General features: G+C 35.8%; 1 protein-coding gene across 1 annotated transcript; it reads left to right on the top strand.

Annotated features, from left to right (window-relative positions):
- Positions 1-49: 49 nt before the first annotated feature.
- LOC123562039 (uncharacterized) lies at positions 50-16942 on the top strand. The gene is made up of 9 exons (XM_053533038.1): positions 50-104; positions 3357-3452; positions 6508-6644; positions 7780-7931; positions 8790-8902; positions 9466-9556; positions 11523-11676; positions 12396-12540; positions 16741-16942. The coding sequence occupies exons 2-9, from the start codon at positions 3377-3379 to the stop codon at positions 16812-16814; spliced, it is 942 nt and encodes a 313-aa protein (XP_053389013.1). The 5' UTR covers positions 50-104; positions 3357-3376; the 3' UTR covers positions 16815-16942.
- The last annotated feature ends 3607 nt before the right edge of the window (positions 16943-20549 follow it).

Consider the following 20549-nt stretch of genomic DNA (forward strand, 5'->3'; position numbering starts at 1 on the left):
GTACGCGAGAAAGTCATGCAGTTTTTCGCGGGAAAAATTTGTGTATATATAACTGGCAGGACAAATCACTTTGTATTCACACACGGGACAGCTGCTCAGTAAAGGTAAGTTTTTTTTTCTTTGATTCTGAAATCTAAAAAATGCGCAATTGTGGAGTTTTACGATATAGAGGGCGATTTAATAAACAATGCAACTGTTTGAATATATTGTAAAGGTGCATTGAACAAATCTAAATGTAATACACCGATCTGTATGGATTTTTTTAGGAAGGGCATTAAGCAAATATGAACAACATCATTTGATAAGTGTCTCGTTGTAAAAGATACACGAGTTCCGCTGTCTCAATATTCTCGTACTTGGCGTCCAAAATAACAGTATTAATTTTTAATATGAAACGGTGGTTGCTAACGAAAACTTTATTTTCATATTTGCCTCGATAATTCTGTATTTAAAAGAAAACGAACATTACATTTTCAAAAATATCGTTCATTTTCTTTTTTTGTTGATTAGCAACACAGTCGTGTTTTAAAATACCAAATTTTAAAGGCTCATATACCTTCAACATGTAGCTGCCACGTTTTACGTTATGAACATAAAAGATATTGATTTCGTGTTAAATTCTATTTCCCAAAATTGTTTTCTCATATATTTGCCAAAGGTATGAATATTGATGCACAAAGTAGAAAGTTTTGTGCTCTATTTTTGATTACCTCCCTTTATGACTAAAACAATAATAGTTCATGTGCAGTATTAAAAGTAGCGCTTTTCACAACCATATACTTATACATAGCATCTATTTGGAAAGCTGTTTCATCTGTTTAATATAAAATTTAAAGCCCTATGGAAATTCAATTTCCTCGGGGCTACTAAGTGACAACTGTCTCAAAGATGTTGCTATGTAAAAGCAACCGTTTATGATATTTCTTATAAAGAAAGTTTTACCACAGACATGTAGAATAATTTCATATGAAATAAACAAATTTATTACGCAGTATAATTTGCAACGGCTGGCGTAATTTTGGGCCGCGAATGATAAAATTTTGTTTTTAAAAATGGGGTACAAACATTTGAAGCATTTCTAAAATCTAATAAATTGTCAGTGACCTTATAATATTATTCACTTGTAAAAAGATTTAAAATTTCATTTTACGAAATTATGTTTTCCGGCGCCCCCACGGTGACGCTATGGTGACACTGTCTTCAGACAGGGTTTACAGGCATTGTTTTGTTGTCGTGCAACAGAAAACAATTGTAATTTCAGAAGTGCTCAATCTGGAACAATTAAGCGACAAATAATAGATACTCGTTACTTGCTGTCCTTGTTGCTAGTCATTCATTAAAACCCTCCTCTCACCCTGTGTCGACATTTATTTAGTTTGTTCTTAGTTTAGGATACTCAAGTTTCTTGATATTGTTCTTGTCAGCCTCCTTCCAAAGGTACCCCACCCCGACCCGTTTGATTAGCTCGAGTATTGGAAGAATAGGTAGAGCTATGATTCGTCCGTGCGTTGGCGTCGGCGTTCCGATTTGGTTATGGGTTATGTTATAGTATGTAAGCTGGTATCTCGGTAAACACATGTGGAAATGGATTGAAACTTCACACACTTGTTTTATGTGATATGACATGCAGAGCTTAAGTTACATAACTCTACATTGCATTTTTACAAAATTATGCCCCTTACTCGACTTCAGTTTTGGTATGTAAGCTGATATCGCAGTACCTTCCACTGGGAATCGATTGAAACTTCACACACTTGTTCACTGTGATCTTACATGCAATGCACAGGTTTCATAACTCTGATTTGCATTTTTACAAAATTATGCCCCTTTCCCACTTTTGTATTCATTCATTTGATAAGGCTGTTGTATAGTCGAGCGTCGCTGTCCTCCGGCAACTTTTGATTTTTTGGGTATATATTTATAGTTTATTTCGCATAATTCCTCCCCAACCCCTACCCCTCCACCCCGCCCACCACCCGTGACAAACGCACTAGCCAAAAATAACCCCTTTCATAATGTGCTTTTAAGTTTACCACCATTTACGGCGGCCAGCACATTCGTATGACAACTCTTGTTAAAATTTCCATGCGTGATAACATTTATGAATCTCTTAGCCGGAGGAAAAGGGCTTATTCAACAAAGGGTTTATTTACAATGAAAGGCATGCGCCCAGATTTGTCACTTTTTCTTACTGGAGTTACTTTCGATATAAAGTAGAGATGAAAGAAATTTGAACGAATTCTGTAAATACAAGTACAAAAAGCCTTTCCGACGTTATTCACGCAGTACATTGTAATACACAATACTAGGAATTTAATAATGCTTTAGATCAGACACTGAAAGTAGTACTTTTGAGAAATCCTTTCCAATATACCCCAAATAACTTTGAAATTTCAACAAAATCGACTTATGCGATCATATACCATTTTACCACCTGAATAGTAGATATAGAATTATTTCTGATATACGATAAAATATCAAGCCGTATTTGCTTTTTGTGAGATATCCTCTTCCTTTTTGTCATGATTCCTTTTCAATTTTTTATATTTTAAATTTGAATGTTATTTCTAAACATGTGAACAATTTAATAAATATGACTGATAATGGGGGATGGGCATTTATAAGAAGTTTCGTTAAAGACCCACCACATTGTGTGGTACAATGCTGGCATAACTTTTGTTCGATGGTATTTTACAAACTTACTTGTTTAAAGACCTACCACAACCTAGTGACCTACTTTTTTCTCCCACATGAACTACGTGAAAATCACTCTGATATTACTGGTATTATATAGCTATATTTCAAGGTGACATGTGGACAATTTAGGCTCCTTCTGAATAAATGTTTTCACAACTTTATCTGCAAACTTATTCAATCTCTTTTCAGTATATCTTTAAAAACACATATAAATAACTATTTTACAATGTAGAAACTAAGTGTGATCTAAACTAAATTTAATACATCTAGTATTGTGCATTCTGCTACATAAATGTAATAAAATGTGTACATTGCCCTAACATGTCAGCGTCAATTTTTAACTAAATAGATGTATTTCTCAATTTTTACATGCAAATCATGTATTAATTCCATCGCGGGAACAGAAAAGAATAGTTATTCTGTGGCGCGTCTTTAACAAATGATATACTGTACTCGTGGAACCGTGTTCACGGTGTTTTTGTAGTTCTTCGTTATATATGATAACTGGAACAACTGATACGAATTAGACCTTCATGATGATAACTAGTATGATATCTAAACATTTTTCCTCTATAATTTGGGCTCAAAGTAGTTCACTTTCAGGTGTTTGTATTAGAATATTTGCTACCTAAGTTTAACTTAAATTTCTGTTATTTCAGACATTATCCAAAAGACGAGAATGGACCAATCAATGTGTATCAGAGTGTTTGTTTTATGTGCCATTATGTCAGCACCACTTGGCACCTCCGGTTTGAGTAAGTATACAAAAATGGAAACCTTGATGTTATGCTGTTATGTCGTGAAGGTTTGTTTTAAATAGATTTTTTCTAAACGAGCATCGATCTTTCCCCAATGCCAAGATTGATTGCATCATTTGTTTCTATACACTCGTTAAAACATTCTCATTCTAAAACGGTCCGTCTAACCTTCCGTCTGTCAAGTCTGTCTGCTCATCCCACAAGTTTTCCGCGATATGTTTCAATATCTATAAAGATACTCAGTTACCTTAATTCTGGAGGGTTCGGGCAATAGTTTTCGTTTTCAATGCAGACACATTGTAGCAATAAGCACAGGAAAGATAACTCTTGCACGCACTTGATTCAGAGGTCCATGTAATATGTTGTATAGAGAAATATTAACTAACACTTCACTAAAAGGTGCATATTAGAAGCTATACCTTGTTTTCAAAAGTACCATGCAATTGAATGGAGTCATTTGTTTTTTAATGGCTGCAGTTGATCAAAAAATCAGGCAAATATCCCTTTGATACAGATGAAGAAGTCTTAGTAATAAAAAATCTGTCGAAGGAGAGCAACGCTCGACTATTCAACAGCCTTATCAATTGAATAAATATAAGTAAGGGGCATAATTTTGTTAAAATTGCAAAACAGTTATGGAACCTGTTCAATACATGTCTGATCATCAGTAGACAAGTATGATTTTTTAATCCGTTCCCATTAGTGGATACTGAGATACAAGCTTACATACAAATTACTGTTTTACATTACATATAAATAACTGTTTTAACCAAAAATTGCCAATTTGAAAAAGGGGCATAAGTTTGTAAAATGCAAAGTAGAGTAATAAAACATCAGTGAGCAAGTATATGAAGTGTCAATCCATTTCCCGTTAGTTGGTACTGACATACCAGCTTACATACAAAAACTTAACCAAAAATTGTCAAGTCGAAAAAGGAGCATGAATTTGTAAAAAGAGCAAAACAGTTATGGATTCTGTGCACTGCCAGTATAAGTTAGTTCTTCACGGTTAACAAGTATGTGAAGTTTCAAGCCATTCCCACAATTGGTTAGATACCAGCTTACATACAAAAGCCTAACCAATCCGGGACGCTGACGAATGAGTCCAATAGCTCTACCTATTCCATGCAACAGAAAAAATATAGCAGCGGACTCTTCTGTACTTACGTCATGAAAAGGTTGTTACGTGTCAAAATCCAGGACATGAACTGAATACCCTGTTTTATGTTCAAAAATACAATAGTCATTTCATACACATATTAATCCAAGCATGTTGTTTTTTGCTTTATTACAAACACGACGATGGTGATTGTTGCTATATGTTGTGTTGGTTTCGGTGTCAAATGTTTGAGGGGTCTCCAGACTAGGGTTTCTACTGATATTTAGCAAAATTTTGGTCCTTGCGCAGAAACTACTTTGCTTTGAATGTATTGATTTAGAAAAGACAAAACAAAGGAAATGCAACAATAACGTTTGCCAAAAGACCATATTGTATAAGTAAAGTCGAGACTTGGAATTGCACGAACGTTTTATTAGCTTGACTATTTCAAACTTTACAATAGTAGAGATTTTGTTGTCACCCTTTCGTAGGTGTCTGTGTCCGCGTCACAAAGTTTTGCATGGAAGCATGTTCCTCTAAAACTACTACAACAAATGTGTTCAAACTTCACACATGTATTCGGCACAATTTCCGTAAATCTAGCTTTTATTTTGTAAATATTATGCCCCTTTTCAAGTTTTGCATGCAAGCATGGTTCTCGGGAACTACTTGACTAATGTCTTCAGATTAACTAAACGTCTTTGGCATCATTAGATGAAATAACATGGCAAGTTTCATAACTCTGGTTTAAATTTTGGCAAAATTATGCCCTTTTTTTCAACTTGATAAAATATGTATAATCTTTTATAAGCTGAGATTACGTGAAAGAAGCGTACTGTCATTAGACAGCACTAAGTCTTTCAATAAAAAACATGCCCGCTTTTTGCCAGATCAAATCAAAATACTGAATTTTCCGTTTACGCAGACATTCTAAAGAATACCTGATGGCTGTGTAGTCATAGCAATATTGCATGGTGCTGTGGTTTGTTAAGATAGTGCCAATGTCCGCTACTGGTCTGACAGTGTAGTCGCGAACGATAAGAAGAAGAAGAAGATTCTAAAGAAAAATAGGAAACAATGCAGCACGACTATATACCTGACGCGTAGCCTAAAAATGTTGAACTCCACAGTGTAGTTCTGTGTAAAAGTGTAAAACTTGAATTTAAGCTCCGTCATTACTTGTATCAAAGAGCTATAAAATAAATAGATTGGCAACTTGAAAGGCATATAGAGCAAATCTCGCCAACCTCCCGTGACAAAAAAACGAGATCTCGTTACCGGAAGTGGCGCTTTCTCCACGCGCCATTTTGTATGCTAAAGCAATTATTCATCGGTAAAATAATTATCACCGTATGACCATGCTTCTTTCGATGGCAAAAAACCCCCTGTACTTCGTGTCTTAAGACCATTTCTCATTAAACTAATTTTGTTTTAGAAGCTAACATGTATTTTAAATGTAGTTTTAAAGGTACAAATTGTAACTGCATGCTCGCCGATGTTTGTTTTTAGTAAAATAACGCCGAATCACGCTCTGACACGAGCTCACGCGAGATTACAGCCAGTTGCCATTCTGTGTATTTTATACTTCTTTGCTTGTATTCAACATAATTTTGCCATAAATACAAATGTACCATATTTGGTAATGCCTACATAAGGAAAGAATGATGACGTCACTGTGTCCAAAATAGCTGCCGTTTCATTATTTGTCATATCCTTTTTGTTTGTAGTCCTATTTTCATTTTTTTACCATTTCATATTTTTCATTAAACTTCCTAAAATTTCTTGTTATTCTTCTCCGAAGAAGAAACTGTTTAGTTTTCAACACTCATTCTGCATGCTTAAGCCGCCACTGAAACTGTTCGAACCAATTGTCTTGATAAAGCTGTTGCCAATTGTGCATTTAATATTTTAATTATCACATGTACAGTTTGGTGCTTTATACATTTTTTTCAGCTTACGACTGCACTTCGAACGACGATGTTCAAATTTCTGGTTTTCCTGCAAATTCTTACTTTTACGCCATGCAGAATTCCACTCAATGTAATGTTACTGCTTCAGGAACATCGATCTCAATTTCGGGCTGTTCAAAAGTAAGATCCTTTGAGTTTTAAGTCTTATCTGTCGGTTCCCTAACAGAACTTTCTGAAATTCTACTCATTTGTTGACTTCGGCTTGCATTAAAATTAGCCAATAACGAATATAGCAAGTTTGTTCGTTTAATAATACAAACGTGATTACCAAAATATGCAAAAGCAAAAACTATTATGTTTTGAAATTTAATCTTAAACTTTATAAGTTGTTTACATAATTTATTTCGATACTTAAGCAGATTTGACAAGAATTAGAAACATTAAGAAGTAAAATGTCTTAATTCCATTGATGAATGAATACTGCTCAATTTTACATGTAGAAAGTTACAGATTTTGTTCAGAATTAATTCCTAGATCCAGTGCATCGCAATTATCACGGTATACATTTGGAAGAAAAGGTAGTCTTTATTAGAATGTTAGCTTAAATTGCCGGAGAAAAAAAGCACGAAAAATTTCCTTTGGGCCATTAAAATTTGACAAACTACTTTTTACAATGCCTTCTTGGTATAAATCATCAGGTTTGATGTATTGTAAAGCACTCAATGTGAAAACAAATGACATTTTCAGATTTTTTTTTGCAGAAAACCAACCAGACGTGCATTTTATCGCCTTTCGAGTATTTTTCAAAACTGTTACAACTTATACTCACTCTTGGGTATATAAGAACCATGGCCATGAACGTGAAAATATACTTATTTCAGTCTAAAATGCGCATTTCGGTAGATGTGTACTAGTGGTAATTTATCTTCCGGAACTACATTTGGGAATTTTTTTTTTCTGTAACGTTGACGAAAACTTTAAATATGCGGACTGACATATTGACACAATGGGACTGGTGCACGATGGAAGATAAATTACCAGTTGTTCAATATACAAAGTACCCGTTTACCGAAATGTATGTTTTAGGTGAAAAATACGCGATTGGATGGGTTAGTGCATTTCCCGTTCGTTCATGACCATGATTCTCACTCACAGGCGGCCATTAATTCATACAGTGATTTTCATTTCCGTATGCAGTATTCAGGCTTTATTCTATGTTTTTGTTGTTGATTGTTTTTTGCTATATGACGTCATTACGTCACTTCTGGTTTATCAGTCTTACGAGATTCATCCACATCTATTTTCATTTATACAGGATTCAGAAATTTTACTCACGTACGGTTCGTATTCGGACATGGAGGCAAATTCGTTGCATGGAGGAAAGAGCGTGAATGCAGTAAAAGTTACGTGCAATGAGATCCCAGTCGCAGGAAACACACACAACGTTAGTGAAATATTTTCAGCAAAGTAAGAAAATTCCTTTTTTCAAGTCCTTGAATATAAATGATCAATTTCAAAATAGTGAAAACGCCAGTCTAACGCGAGGTTAAAAATTCACTGCTTATCAATGATGCAAGTATATTATGGGACGGTGTCCTGGCCAAAACTACCAACCAAACATAATTAACGGAACCTCATTTAGTTAGTCATACACACATTCCGTTTATACTTTTTAATGTTTAAAATAAGAAATTTAAAGATGCTGCATATATGCTTTTGACATTAAGAAATTGCACATTGTACGCCAGTTGAATTTTGAAATAAACAACCACATTAGCTGCATTCATCAATTTGTTTCGAAATTAACACATGACTTTCAAATGAATTTTACATCATTTTGTGCTTTCATGAAACGAGCATAGAATTTCAATTGTCCTTTGTAAGACTGGTGCGTCTTGATTTTCTTAAGTAGTAAAGATACAACTATAGGCATTTCGTATTTACTCCGTATGCAGCGTGAAACGGCACATATTTAACAATATCAAATTTCTAAGTATAATATACTTATTATTTTGCATGCATGAGATGTTTTAATGCCTTGACGTATACTGGAGAAAATTGTAAATACTGATATACAACACCCTATTATACAATATACGATATCATGTATTGTAGGACTAATGCATGTTGTTTTTTTCGTCTTATAAACAGCTGCGCTGTTCTAGCAAAAACGTGTAGAAAAGATCAATTCAACACTGATAGATAAGTGGTCATTTTCCTTTTGCTTTAATCATACATTGTAGGGCCATTATATCTGTTACGTAATTCAAATTCAAAAATCAAATTGAATATTCAAAATCTAATTTATTCAAATTTTGTCAATAGCTTGACCACTGACGAGACGCAATCTGTTGACGCATCCTACAGCGTAACGTCAGCTCTCAGCAGTTACAGTGTAAATGTCGGGGATCAAATTACGTGGACAATCACTTTCCCAGGTAGTCTTCTTTCTTGGTTTATTAACCCTTACCCTGCTAAATTTCTATAATGAACTTGTCCATCTTTCAATTTGGACAGTACCATTAATTGTTAAAAGAGATACTTACCAAAAAGATACTGACAGACTAGCGAACAGTGCAGACCATGATCATACTGCTGATCTTGGTCTGCACTTGTCGCAAAGCCAGAATCACTTGCCACCAGCAGGCTAAGGCTTAGTAATATACCGTCCATTCTTAAAACCCCGATTTCTCTTCTACAATGAAAGAAACAAATTATTGTTGTATTATAATTGAACATAATTTGTCTTGAAAGTTTTCCCTACTTCTTATGAACAGCTTAATATATTCTTTATGATAAACCAAGACTGATGGCGTAAAAAAATAAAACAAACATTCACTCGAAGGGAGGTTTCGAATACTTTACAAGAGCCTTACAATTAAAGTTGCATATATCTTAAAATATAGTTCAAACCATGTACAGTGAAAGATGGGGACATTAATGTCCTATGGACATACATCTAGTTCCAACCTGATTTGTGGCAATATCATTTGTATTACAGTGGAGTACACGCTAGAAGTTACCGAATGCACAGCCAGTCCTGGAACCAGCTATGTCATGGCGGAAAAAGTCGACCTCATATCCAGCGGAGGGTAAATGTTCTCATTTCTTGTTTTCATTTGCTTAGCCTTTACCCTGCTAAATTTCCAAAATGGACTGGTCCATCATTCAATTTGGGCAATACCATTCATTATTTGAAGGGATGTTCAGTGATTTGAGCATTAGGAAGGATAAAAAACCCGTATAGAATATTAATTGATAAAATTCGCAACGTTACTAAAATGATCGACAATAAGTGTTTCCACGTAAAATAATTTCAAATGCCATAAAATGAACTTAGAATTTTTGAGTACATGAATATGCATATTCATAAGGAAAATAGTTCTAAAATAAGTATACGTAACGTTTACATTTTATTTGACCAGATAATAGTAAAAAGAGGCAAAATAACGGGATCAGTTTCATTAAAATCCATTTCCTCCCGGAAAGCATTATTAATTTAATAGATTTTATTTTGTGGTCCATGGCATGCACGCTTCTTTACCGATTGTTAAGCGAAAAATGCTTTAACTTTTTAGCTCACCTGAGCAATGCTGCTCAGGTGAGTTTTTGTGATCGCTCGATATCCGGCGTCCGTCTGTCGTCTGTAAACATTTAGCTTGTGTATGCAATAGAGGCTGTATTTTTCAACTGATCTTTATGAAATTTGGTCAAAATGATTATCTTGATGAAAACTAGGCCAGTTTGAAAATGGGTCATCTGGGGTCAAAAACTAGGTCACTAGGTCAAATCAAAGAAAAACCTTGTGTATGCGATAGAGGCTGTATTTTTCAATAAGTCTAATGAATTTTTGTCAGAATGATATCTTCATGAAATCTAGGCCGAGTTTGAAATTGGGTCATCTGAGGTCAAAAACTAGGTCACTAGATCAAATCAACGAAAAACCTTGTGTATGTGATAGAGGGTGCATTTTTCAATTAATCTTCATGAATTTTGGCAAGAATGAATGCCTTGATAAAATTTGAGCCAAGTTTAAATATGGGTGATCTGGGGTCAAAAAGTAGGTCACTAGGTCAAATCAAAGGAAAACCTTGTGTATGCGATAGAGACTGTATTTTTCAATTTATCCTTCATGAAATTAAGTCAGAATGATAACCTTGATGAAATCTAGGCCGAGTTTGAAAATGGATCATATACGGTCAAAAAGTAGGTCAATAGGTCAAATCAAAGAAAAACCTTGTGTATGCGATAGAGGCTGTATTTTTCAATTGATCATCTTGAAATTAAGTCAGAATGATTGCCTTGATGAAATCTAGATAAGAGTTGAAATATGGGTTATCTAGGGTCAAAAAGTAGGTCACTAGGTTTAATCAAATAAAAACATTGTGTATGCGATAGAGGCTGTATCTTTCAACTAATCTTCATGAAATTTTGTCAGAATGATAGCATTGATGAAATCTAGATCAAGTTCGAATATGGGTCATCAGGGTTCAAAAACGAAGTCACTAGGTCAAATCAAGGAAAAACTTTTGTATACAATAGGGGCTGCATTTTACACTGGATTTTCATAAAATTTGGTCAGATTGGTTGCCTTGATAAAATCTAGGTCAAGTTCGAATATGGGTAGTCTTGGATCAAAAACTACAGGTCACTAGGTCAAATCAAAGAAAAACTTTGTGTATGCGATAGAGGCTGTATTTTTCAATTGATCTTTATGAAATTTGGTAAGAATGATAGCCTTGGTCATGTTCGAATATGGGTCATCTGGGGTCAAAAACTAGGTCACTAGGTCAAATCAAAGAAAATACTTCTTTATACTCAAGATTTTTGCTCCAATTTTAATAATAATTGATCAGAATATTGATTTCCATGAAATCACTAGGTCAAACATGTTTACACCATTATGGTGTGTTATGGTGTGTTTCTCAGGTGAGCGACCTAGGGCCATCTTGGCCCTCTTGTTTAAGAATTCGAAGCTAAATTCGATTCTATAGTCACTTATTGTACATCTTTTTTAAAAATAAAAGTAAAAACATTAAAAGTTATTTTGTTTTACAGATGCCATGTAAGCAGTGAACTTATCAGCAATTTTACAGACAACGGTGATGGAACAGCGTCTGCAACAATTGAAGCTTTTAAGTTCTACAATAACGCCCAAGTTTTCTTGACATGCGATCTGAAAGTCTGTCCAAGCGGCTCGAGCTCGTGCGACGTAAGAATACAGATTTTTCTCATGATGCATGAATTTACGAACTATTAAATGTCTTGTCATTTTTTATAAAAATACATATGTTGCAGAAAGAGGGATTGTTAAAGACATAGCAAATATTTTTACCATATGGGGACATACACTCGAAGACTTTAAACAGGTGTGTATTCAAATACAATGGTACTATTGTTAGATATGTTGGTATCTTGTGTGATTCTTGAAGCATGTCATTTTTTGTCAACTCTGCACGCGGAGCTCGTGTTGCAATTGTCATAAATAAACCACAGCGCGCATTTTCAAATAACATTGATGCCGATTACAAACTCGTACAATTTTTTTTTTAAATTTCCAGACATTTTATTTAATCAAAACGTTTATTTATTTAGAACATTAGTTTCTTTCATCCTTGCCGAAAGGAGTCTTTTGTTTTATTGAAATATCTTACAGTCATTGTTACTGAAATCATACTAGACAGGCTAGCATCCGAAAACACTACGTGGATGTTTCAACGAAATGCGGACGATAATTAATTAATAACGAATTAGAAGAGGTGTAGGCACGATCGTCTTGGATCAAATTTTTATTAAAGCTACCTGTCTTCTAGAAATTCTCCTTTTCTTCTGCCGATGTCCGAAATGCTTATGCGGCACACGTTAAAGCTGAAATATGACGTTAAGCATTACAGAGATATAAAACTGTAAAAACTAAACATTTTCTTGCAGACCTCATGTGCAGGTTCCAGAAAGAGAGAAGTAGGCGACATATTCAAAAGATCCGCTCCGGATTCAGTGACTGTAGGCTTTTACCCAAGGAAGGTTCACAACGTATTGACAGTTTTTGATCCGAGCGAAAACAGCGCCATTACAGGTAACTAAAAGATTCTCATCTACAACAATTTTGAGTATTTACAAACTATTCCAACTATATTTTACATTACGAGACGGGAGAGCAAGAGGCCCAACTGCATATAAAGCAGTTAAAACATCTTCGGTTGTGGTTTATTAATACTTTGTGATTTACTGCAATTATTATATACATTTACAGGAATGATAGATAACATATTATACATTTACTTAGTTGCTTGTTGGTCAATATTCAAGCTATTGCCAGAGGTCTAAAAATCCGATGCTCAATAATTTTGACTATTAGCCTGCGCGCCATTCAGTAACTAAATTTTCAAGTTTTGACTGCTCGATATTTACCACCTGTTTACTTATAAGGCCAGTTAACATGTGTTGAATATAGACCAGTCATATAGCTCAAAACTATGGATCGATTTATTTAAGGGGTTCACGTTATAAGTTACTGTATATAGTGTAAATGGGTAGGTAACAGCTTTTAACAATAGCCACAACCTTACAAGCCTCGCCACCCCACAAACAACGGCTGTCTATAAGCCATTTACCAAAACTTAAAAGTAAAGTAAAAAAAAAACATAAGGCATCATATTCATCTTTATAGTTGTTTCCAATAATCTGTCCAAAATGTATATGACAGACTCTTAGGAAAATGGTTAAAGCCCTGCTCCGCCTCTATTCAAATTCTATTGTGTGTATGCAGCCCATGATTACAATAGGTAGCAGTTAACGGCCACGCGCCACAATTTAGTACGCAAAACCACAGATATTTTATATAGAATTTTATTTGAAATAGACTCTGTTTTGACAGGCGTCACTGTTCATAGTCGGGATTTTCATGCTTTTTCAGTGACAATTTAAGGTTAAAAGGTAGGACTAGAGCAGGTCTTTAAACCAATAACGGTTATTTTTATGCCCCCGAAGTTGGGCATATTAAAATCGGACTGTACGTGTGTGTATGCGTCAGTGTCAGACATGGGGTGAATTACTTGAGATTGTAATGCATTAAATTACAATTACATTGCCAAAATAGTGCATTAAATTACAATTACAATACACGGATTTCACATTTGTAATGCATTACATTACAATTACTTTGGACATTGTAGTGCATTAAATTACAATTACATTTTTCTCAGTTTAGATGAATTAATCACCATGACACATATTTATGTACAATACAAAGCAGTATACATTATAGTTTCATACAAGCTATTGCTTCTAATGATGTATCAAAAATCAACGGTATACAATTTGCAAAATGAAGTTTTGGCTCTATTTGAACACAATAATAAACAGGTAGTTTTCACCTGATGGACATGATCAATTATCACTGAATTGTTAACACCTCCCAGCAAGCATTTGCATACAAAGCTCTATGGTCAGTGGTTAAATATTTTATTAGTTTATTTGAGTCTCCATTTACATTTACATAAATATACATATAAAAATCAGTAAAACTACATGTAAATGGCCGTTCGTATAGATGAATTATAAGAGACTATACAAATATCATATCACATTTTAACTATACAATAATAGCACTGGCAGAGTATCTTGATACGTTGCAGCGTCAAGCAACCCCCAATGACATCCCACCACACAGTCCAGCGACTATCGATGAAAGCGCCCAGAAACTGTTTTTGCTATGCCCTTCCATCAACAGAAGCATAATCCCCTGGCAACACACCTCAAAACCCCGTCCCACGTAGTTAAATGATGTTCTTACAGTGCACAATAGATGGATTAAGATAAAGACTTAATTGATAGCTTTTGATAACTGTGATTTGTCACTTTTACAGTTATAAGCAGGTAATTGGGTATGGTAAAATTTTACTCAGCTTAACTGAATAGGCAAGATATTTTCTTATGAGGATGATTTCTTTTTCATATAAAGCTTTGTTAAAAATGCAATATATCCTAGTATTAATTTGCTTTATGTTTATTATTGTTAATTTGATACATTTCTATAAACAACCAACACCAGTTCATTTTTTTACACATACATTTTTTCTAAATATTTTAGCTCACCTGAGCCAAAGGCTCATGCTGAGCTTTTGTGACCGCTCAATGTCCGGCGTCCGTCGTGCGTCGTCTGTCCGTCAACATTTCCTAAAGAATCTTCTTCTTGAAAACCACTGGGCATAATTACACCAAACTTCACAGGAATGATCCTTGGGTGGTCTCCTTTCAAAATTGTTCAAAGAATTTAATTCCATGCAGAACTCTGGTTGCAATGGCAACCGAAATGAAAAACTTTAAAAATCTTCTTGTCCAAAACCACAGTGCCTAGGGCTTTGATATCTGGTGTGTAGCATCATCTAGTGGTCCTCTTCTACAATTGTTCAAATTATCCCCCTAGGGTCAAATATGGCCCCGCCCCGGGGGTCACATGGTTTATATAGATTTATATAGGGAAAACTTTGAAAATCTTCTTGTACAAAATCACATGGCCTAGGGCTTTGATATTTGGTATGTAGCATCATCTAGTGGTCCTCTACCAAGATTATTCAAATTGTCCCCTATGGCCTCGCCCCGGAGGTCACATGGTTTATATAGACTTATGTAGGGAAAACTTTGAAAATCTTCTGACTTAGTATGTGTACGGGCTGTAACAGCCATCCATAAAGTGATTTTTAGCTCGACTATTCATAGAATAGTGAGCTATTGCACTCGCCCATGCGTCGGCGTCGGCGTCTGCGTCCGCGTCCGCGTCCCGATTTTGGTTAAGGTTTTGTATGTAAGCTGGTATCTCAGCAACCACTTGTGGGAATGGATTGAAACTTCACACACTTATTCACTGTGACAAACTGACTTACATTGCACAGGTTCCATAACTCTATTTTGCTTTTTTACAAAATTATGCCCCTTTTTTGACTTAAAAATTTTTGGTTAAGGTTTTGTATGTAAGCTGGTAACTCAGTAACCACTTGTGGGAATGGATTGAAACTTCACACACTTATTCACTGTGATGAACTGATCTACATTGCACAGGTTCCATAACTCTATTTTGCTTTTTTACAAAATTATGCCCCTTTTTCGACTTAGAAATTTTTGGTTAAGGTTTTGTATGTAAGCTGGTATCTCAGTACTTACTAATGGGAATGGATTGAAACTTCACATACTTGTTCACTATCATGATCTGACATGCACTAAGCAAGTCCCATAACTCTACTCTCTTTTTTTTCAAAATTATGCCCCTTTTTCGACTTAGCAGTTTTTGGTTATTTTTTTGTATGTAATCTGATATCTCAATATCCACTAATTGGAATGGATTGAAACTTCACACACTTGTTCACTGTCATGATCTAACATGCACTGTGAAGGTCCCATAACTCTACTTGGCATTTTTACAAAATTATGCCCCTTTGACTTAGCAGTTTTTTGTTAAGTTTTTGTATGTAAGCTGGTATCTCAGTATCCACAAATTGGAAAGGATTGAAACTTCACACACTTGTTCACTGTCATGATATGACATGCAGTACAGAGGTTCAATACCTCTACCTTGCATTTTACAAAGTTATGCCCCTTTTTCAACTTTTGTATTCATTCAATTGACAAGGCTGTTGAATAGTCGAGCGTTGCTGTCCTCCGACAGCTCTTGTTAAATAACTTGGCATAATTGTATGTTTCGTATCCGGTTCATAACTCTGCCATTGATCAAGGGATTTTAAAATTACTTGGCACAAATGTTCCCCATAATGAGACGACATGTCAGGCGTAAGATCCAGACCACTAGTCAACCATTCTTCAAGGGATTTTAAAGTTACTTCTCACAAATGTTTCCCATAATGAGTGGATGTGTCATGCGCAAGACCCAGACCCCTAGATCCAAGGTCAAGGTAACCTTTGGAGGACATTATTTTTTGTCTGGTCACAAAATGATTCATACCTAAACTATTCTGGCATATTTTACGCAGACAACTAGCATTCTTGGGCACGCTTCGGGGTCATTTGTCACTTACAGTGACAGTTCTTATTCAGTTATAAAGCACGGGTATTAGTCATCGCCAATACAAACTAATAAAGCAGTTTTCAGCTTTACATTTCTATTATAAAATCTTTAAACGTGCACTTTCCTACAGTCCTATTCCTAATTCTAAGGCATGCAAATAAAGTGACAATTCTCAATTCTTCATTGAATTAAAATGATTGTTCTCAATGATGAACAATATATATTATTAACTGTATGTTATCTAATCTATTTCAGTTACTCCATTTGGATGGAGCTTTGTCTTTACCTTGACCTTTGAGCTTTGCCATCGTCTGTCAAGCGTCTTTTGATGCCAACAACAAATGTCCGGCACATAGAAAATCTATCTGACGTTTGCTACGCTATACAGCTGTCAGTTGTTTTGTCGCATTGTGCATTGTTAATCTGAGTACATATTTATAATAAATTAATAAATGTATAGTTTTTGTCGTAGTCGGTGACCTTACCGTTAAAGGTAAACAGCCATATTCAACGATGTGTGATATTAGAGGGCAACGGGGGCAGTTTGCTTAGTAAAAAAAAATACAGTGTGCATTACCTTTACACCCGGGTCACAGTCAATCTTCTGTAAAGAAGACGTAAAATCCTTGTACTTTAATTCGTGGCACTTGTTTTTTAAATTGGCAATTATTTAAGGAACATTTAGTATTTATAAAGAATGAGTGTACCTTACTTCACGAGCTTAGTATATCATTGAGGACGACCTGTCAGTTCAGCAGATCAATAAAAACATTACACGATATAGATGAACCAATTGGATTGCATGATATCTCCATTTTACTTTATAAATTGAGACGTTATCACGCAAACTAATTTGTTCACCCATGTCGGTTTAATGTGTTAAATATTGACCTGCTCAACTGGATGGTTATCCTCAATAACATGTCACGGTACAGACTTAGGCGCGTAGGGGTAAGAATGTGTCCGGCAGCCGGTTAGCACAGTCGGTAAAGCACCCGCCCTCTAAGCGAAGTCCCGGGTTCCAGTCCCGGACGGACCGCACATTTTCACCCTGTGACACTACAGGAAGTTAATTGTTCTAAATGTATGCATCTTGTTTTAGAGATGGCTTGTCTGCAAATGTCTCATAAGACAAGATTTCTAGATACGACCGCACTATCACATGTATTTTTTGAAAATAGTAAATCTGATGGAACAGCTGCCGTGGTAAAATAGAACAAGTCTTTGCAAATGCAACCAAGAAAAATCACTTTTAATTAAGGACTGAACTTAACGTACAAGGGGTTAATACGACTTTCCAGTTTGAGTTTACAGCATTTCTCATGTATATCGAAGAAAATCAGCTAACCGGAAGTGCTAGTATGGCAATCACTGAAAAGGTTTTAATAGCTCCCCGCCACCCCCCTCCCCCCATCCCCAACCTGCCAGGAAGTACTATTGGTGTATAGGTGGATGCTCCGTCATGTTGCAGTTTTAACTGACTGAAACTTGCTCTTTATCCGTCTCAAAGTAGTTCAAATAGCTCCGTAGGCGCCGCCACATCTTAGAAACAAGAGGGTCATGATGACCCTGGATCGCTCACCTGAGTAATATGAGCTACATGTTTCAAATGACAAAATGATGATAAAATATTAAGAAAGTCAGTAGGTCACATTCATGGTCAATGAAATTCAGTTTTACGATTTGTATGCAAAACTGTGTAAGTCATCAAAATTTCACGGCTGTATCTTAAAAAACAAGAAAGTAGGTCAGTAGGTCAAGGTCACAGTCAAGTGACATCATATTACTTGGGGTCATCAGGTAATTATAATTAAACAGCCTTGGAAATAGGATCAGATGATTTTTAAAGTATTTTTCCTTTATAACTCGCATAATAATTGACCCCAGGACGGGGCCTTTTCTAACCCCAGGGGCACAATTTGAATAATTTTGGTAGAGGACTACTAGACAATGCATTATACCAAATATCAAAAGCCTAGGTCGTATGGTTTCAGACAAGATTTTTAAAGCTTTTTTGCTATATAAGTCTATATAAAACTTGGGACCCCCAGGGCAGGGCCTCTTTTCATCCAAGGGGTACAATTTCAACAATTTTGTTTGAGGACCATAAGACAACGCTACAAACCAAATATCAAAGGTCTATGTGTTGTGGTTTCAGACAAGAAGATTTTCAAACATTTTTTTCCTATATAAGTCTATGTAAAAATTTGGAACCCACGGGGCGGGGCCATATTTGACCCTAGGGGGATAATTTGAACAATCTTGGTAGAGGACCACTAGATGATGCTACATACCAAATATCAAAGCCCTAGGCCATGTGGTTTTGTACAAGATTTTCCATGTATAAGTTTATATAAACAATGTGACCCCAGGGCGGGGCCATATTTGACCCTAGGGGGATAATTTGAATAATTTTGGTAGAGGACCACTAGATGATGCTACACAGCAGATATCAAAGCCCAAGGACTGTGGTTTTGGACAAGAAGATTAAAAAAATTCTTTCGGTTGCCATGGCAACCAGAGTTCTGCATGGAATTCAATTCTTTGAACAATTTTGAAAACGAGGCACCCATGGATCATTCCTGTGAAGTTTGGTGTAATTGTGCCCAGAAGATTTTTTTAGGAAATGTTGACGGACGATGCACGACGGACGACGGACATCAAGCAGTTACAATAGCTCACCTTGTCACTTCATGACAGGTGAGCTAAAAATAAGAAAGTAGGTCAAAGTCACAGTCAAGTGATCCCTAATCACTTCGGGTCATCAGGTAATTATGATTAAGTACTCTAGGAAATATAATTTGATAATTTTTGAAGTATTTATTCCTATATAACTTATATAACAAGTGACACCCAGGGCGGGGCCTCAGGAGCATATGAACAATCTTGTATGAGATCCACTAAGCAATGCTACATACCCAATATCCAAGGCCTAGGCTGTGAACTTTCAGACAAGAAGATTTTTTCCCCTATAGATAGGTCTATGTTAAAATTGGGGACCCTAGCGCTGGGCCTCTTTTCACCAGAGGGGCATAATTTGAACAATTTTGGTAAAGGAACACTAGGCAATGCAACATACCAAATATCAAAAGCCTATGCCATGCAGTTTCAGGCAAGTAGATTTTTAAAGTGTTTTCCTATATAAGTCTATGTAGAACTTGAGATGCCCCGGGGCAGGGCCTCTTTTCACCCCAGGGACATAATTTGAACAATTTTGGAAGAGAACCACAAGGCAATGCAACATACCAAATATCAAAAGCCTAGGACTTGCAGTTTCAGACAAGACGATTTTTTAAAAAAAATCCTATATAGTATATATGTCTATATAAACCTTGAGACCCCCGGGTAGGGCCTCTTTTCACCCCAGGGATATAATTTGAACAATTTTGGTAGAGGACCATTAGGCAATGCTATATACAAAATATCAAAGGCCTAGGTCTTGTGGTTTTAGACAAGATTTTTAAAAATTTTCCTATATGTCAATATAAAACTTGTGATCCCCGGGCGGGGCCTCTTTACACCCCAGGGGCACAATTTGAATAATCTTGGTAGAGGACCATTAGATGATGTTACATGCCAAATATCAATGCTCTACGCCTTGCGGTTTTGGACAAGAATATTTTAAAAAAAATTCATTTTGGTTGCCATGGAAACCTCCATGGAATTCAATTCTTTGAACAATTTTAAAAGGGGGCCTCCCAAGGATCATTTCTGTGAAGTTTGGTTTAATTCTGCCCAGTGGTTTTGAAGAAGATTATTTTTAGAAAATGTTGACGGACGGACGACGCACGACTGACGACGGACATTGATCGGTCACAAAAGCTCACCATGAGCCTTTGGCTCAGGTGAGCTAAAAAGGAAACTTACAATGCGTTTTTCCTATGAAGCACATAGATCTTCATCAAACTTTGTCTGTTACATCCCTTAAATCCAACCAATCTGTTTTATAAGCTCACCTAAGCACGGAGTGCTCAGTGAACTATTGTCATCGCTCACCGTCCGTCCACACGATCCTTTAAACAATATCTCCTCCTAAACCACCAGGCAAATTCTGATGAAACTTC

The sequence above is a fragment of the Mercenaria mercenaria genome, chromosome 2 (genome assembly GCF_021730395.1).
Source record: "Mercenaria mercenaria strain notata chromosome 2, MADL_Memer_1, whole genome shotgun sequence".
In the NCBI taxonomy this organism is placed as follows: domain Eukaryota; kingdom Metazoa; phylum Mollusca; class Bivalvia; order Venerida; family Veneridae; genus Mercenaria; species Mercenaria mercenaria.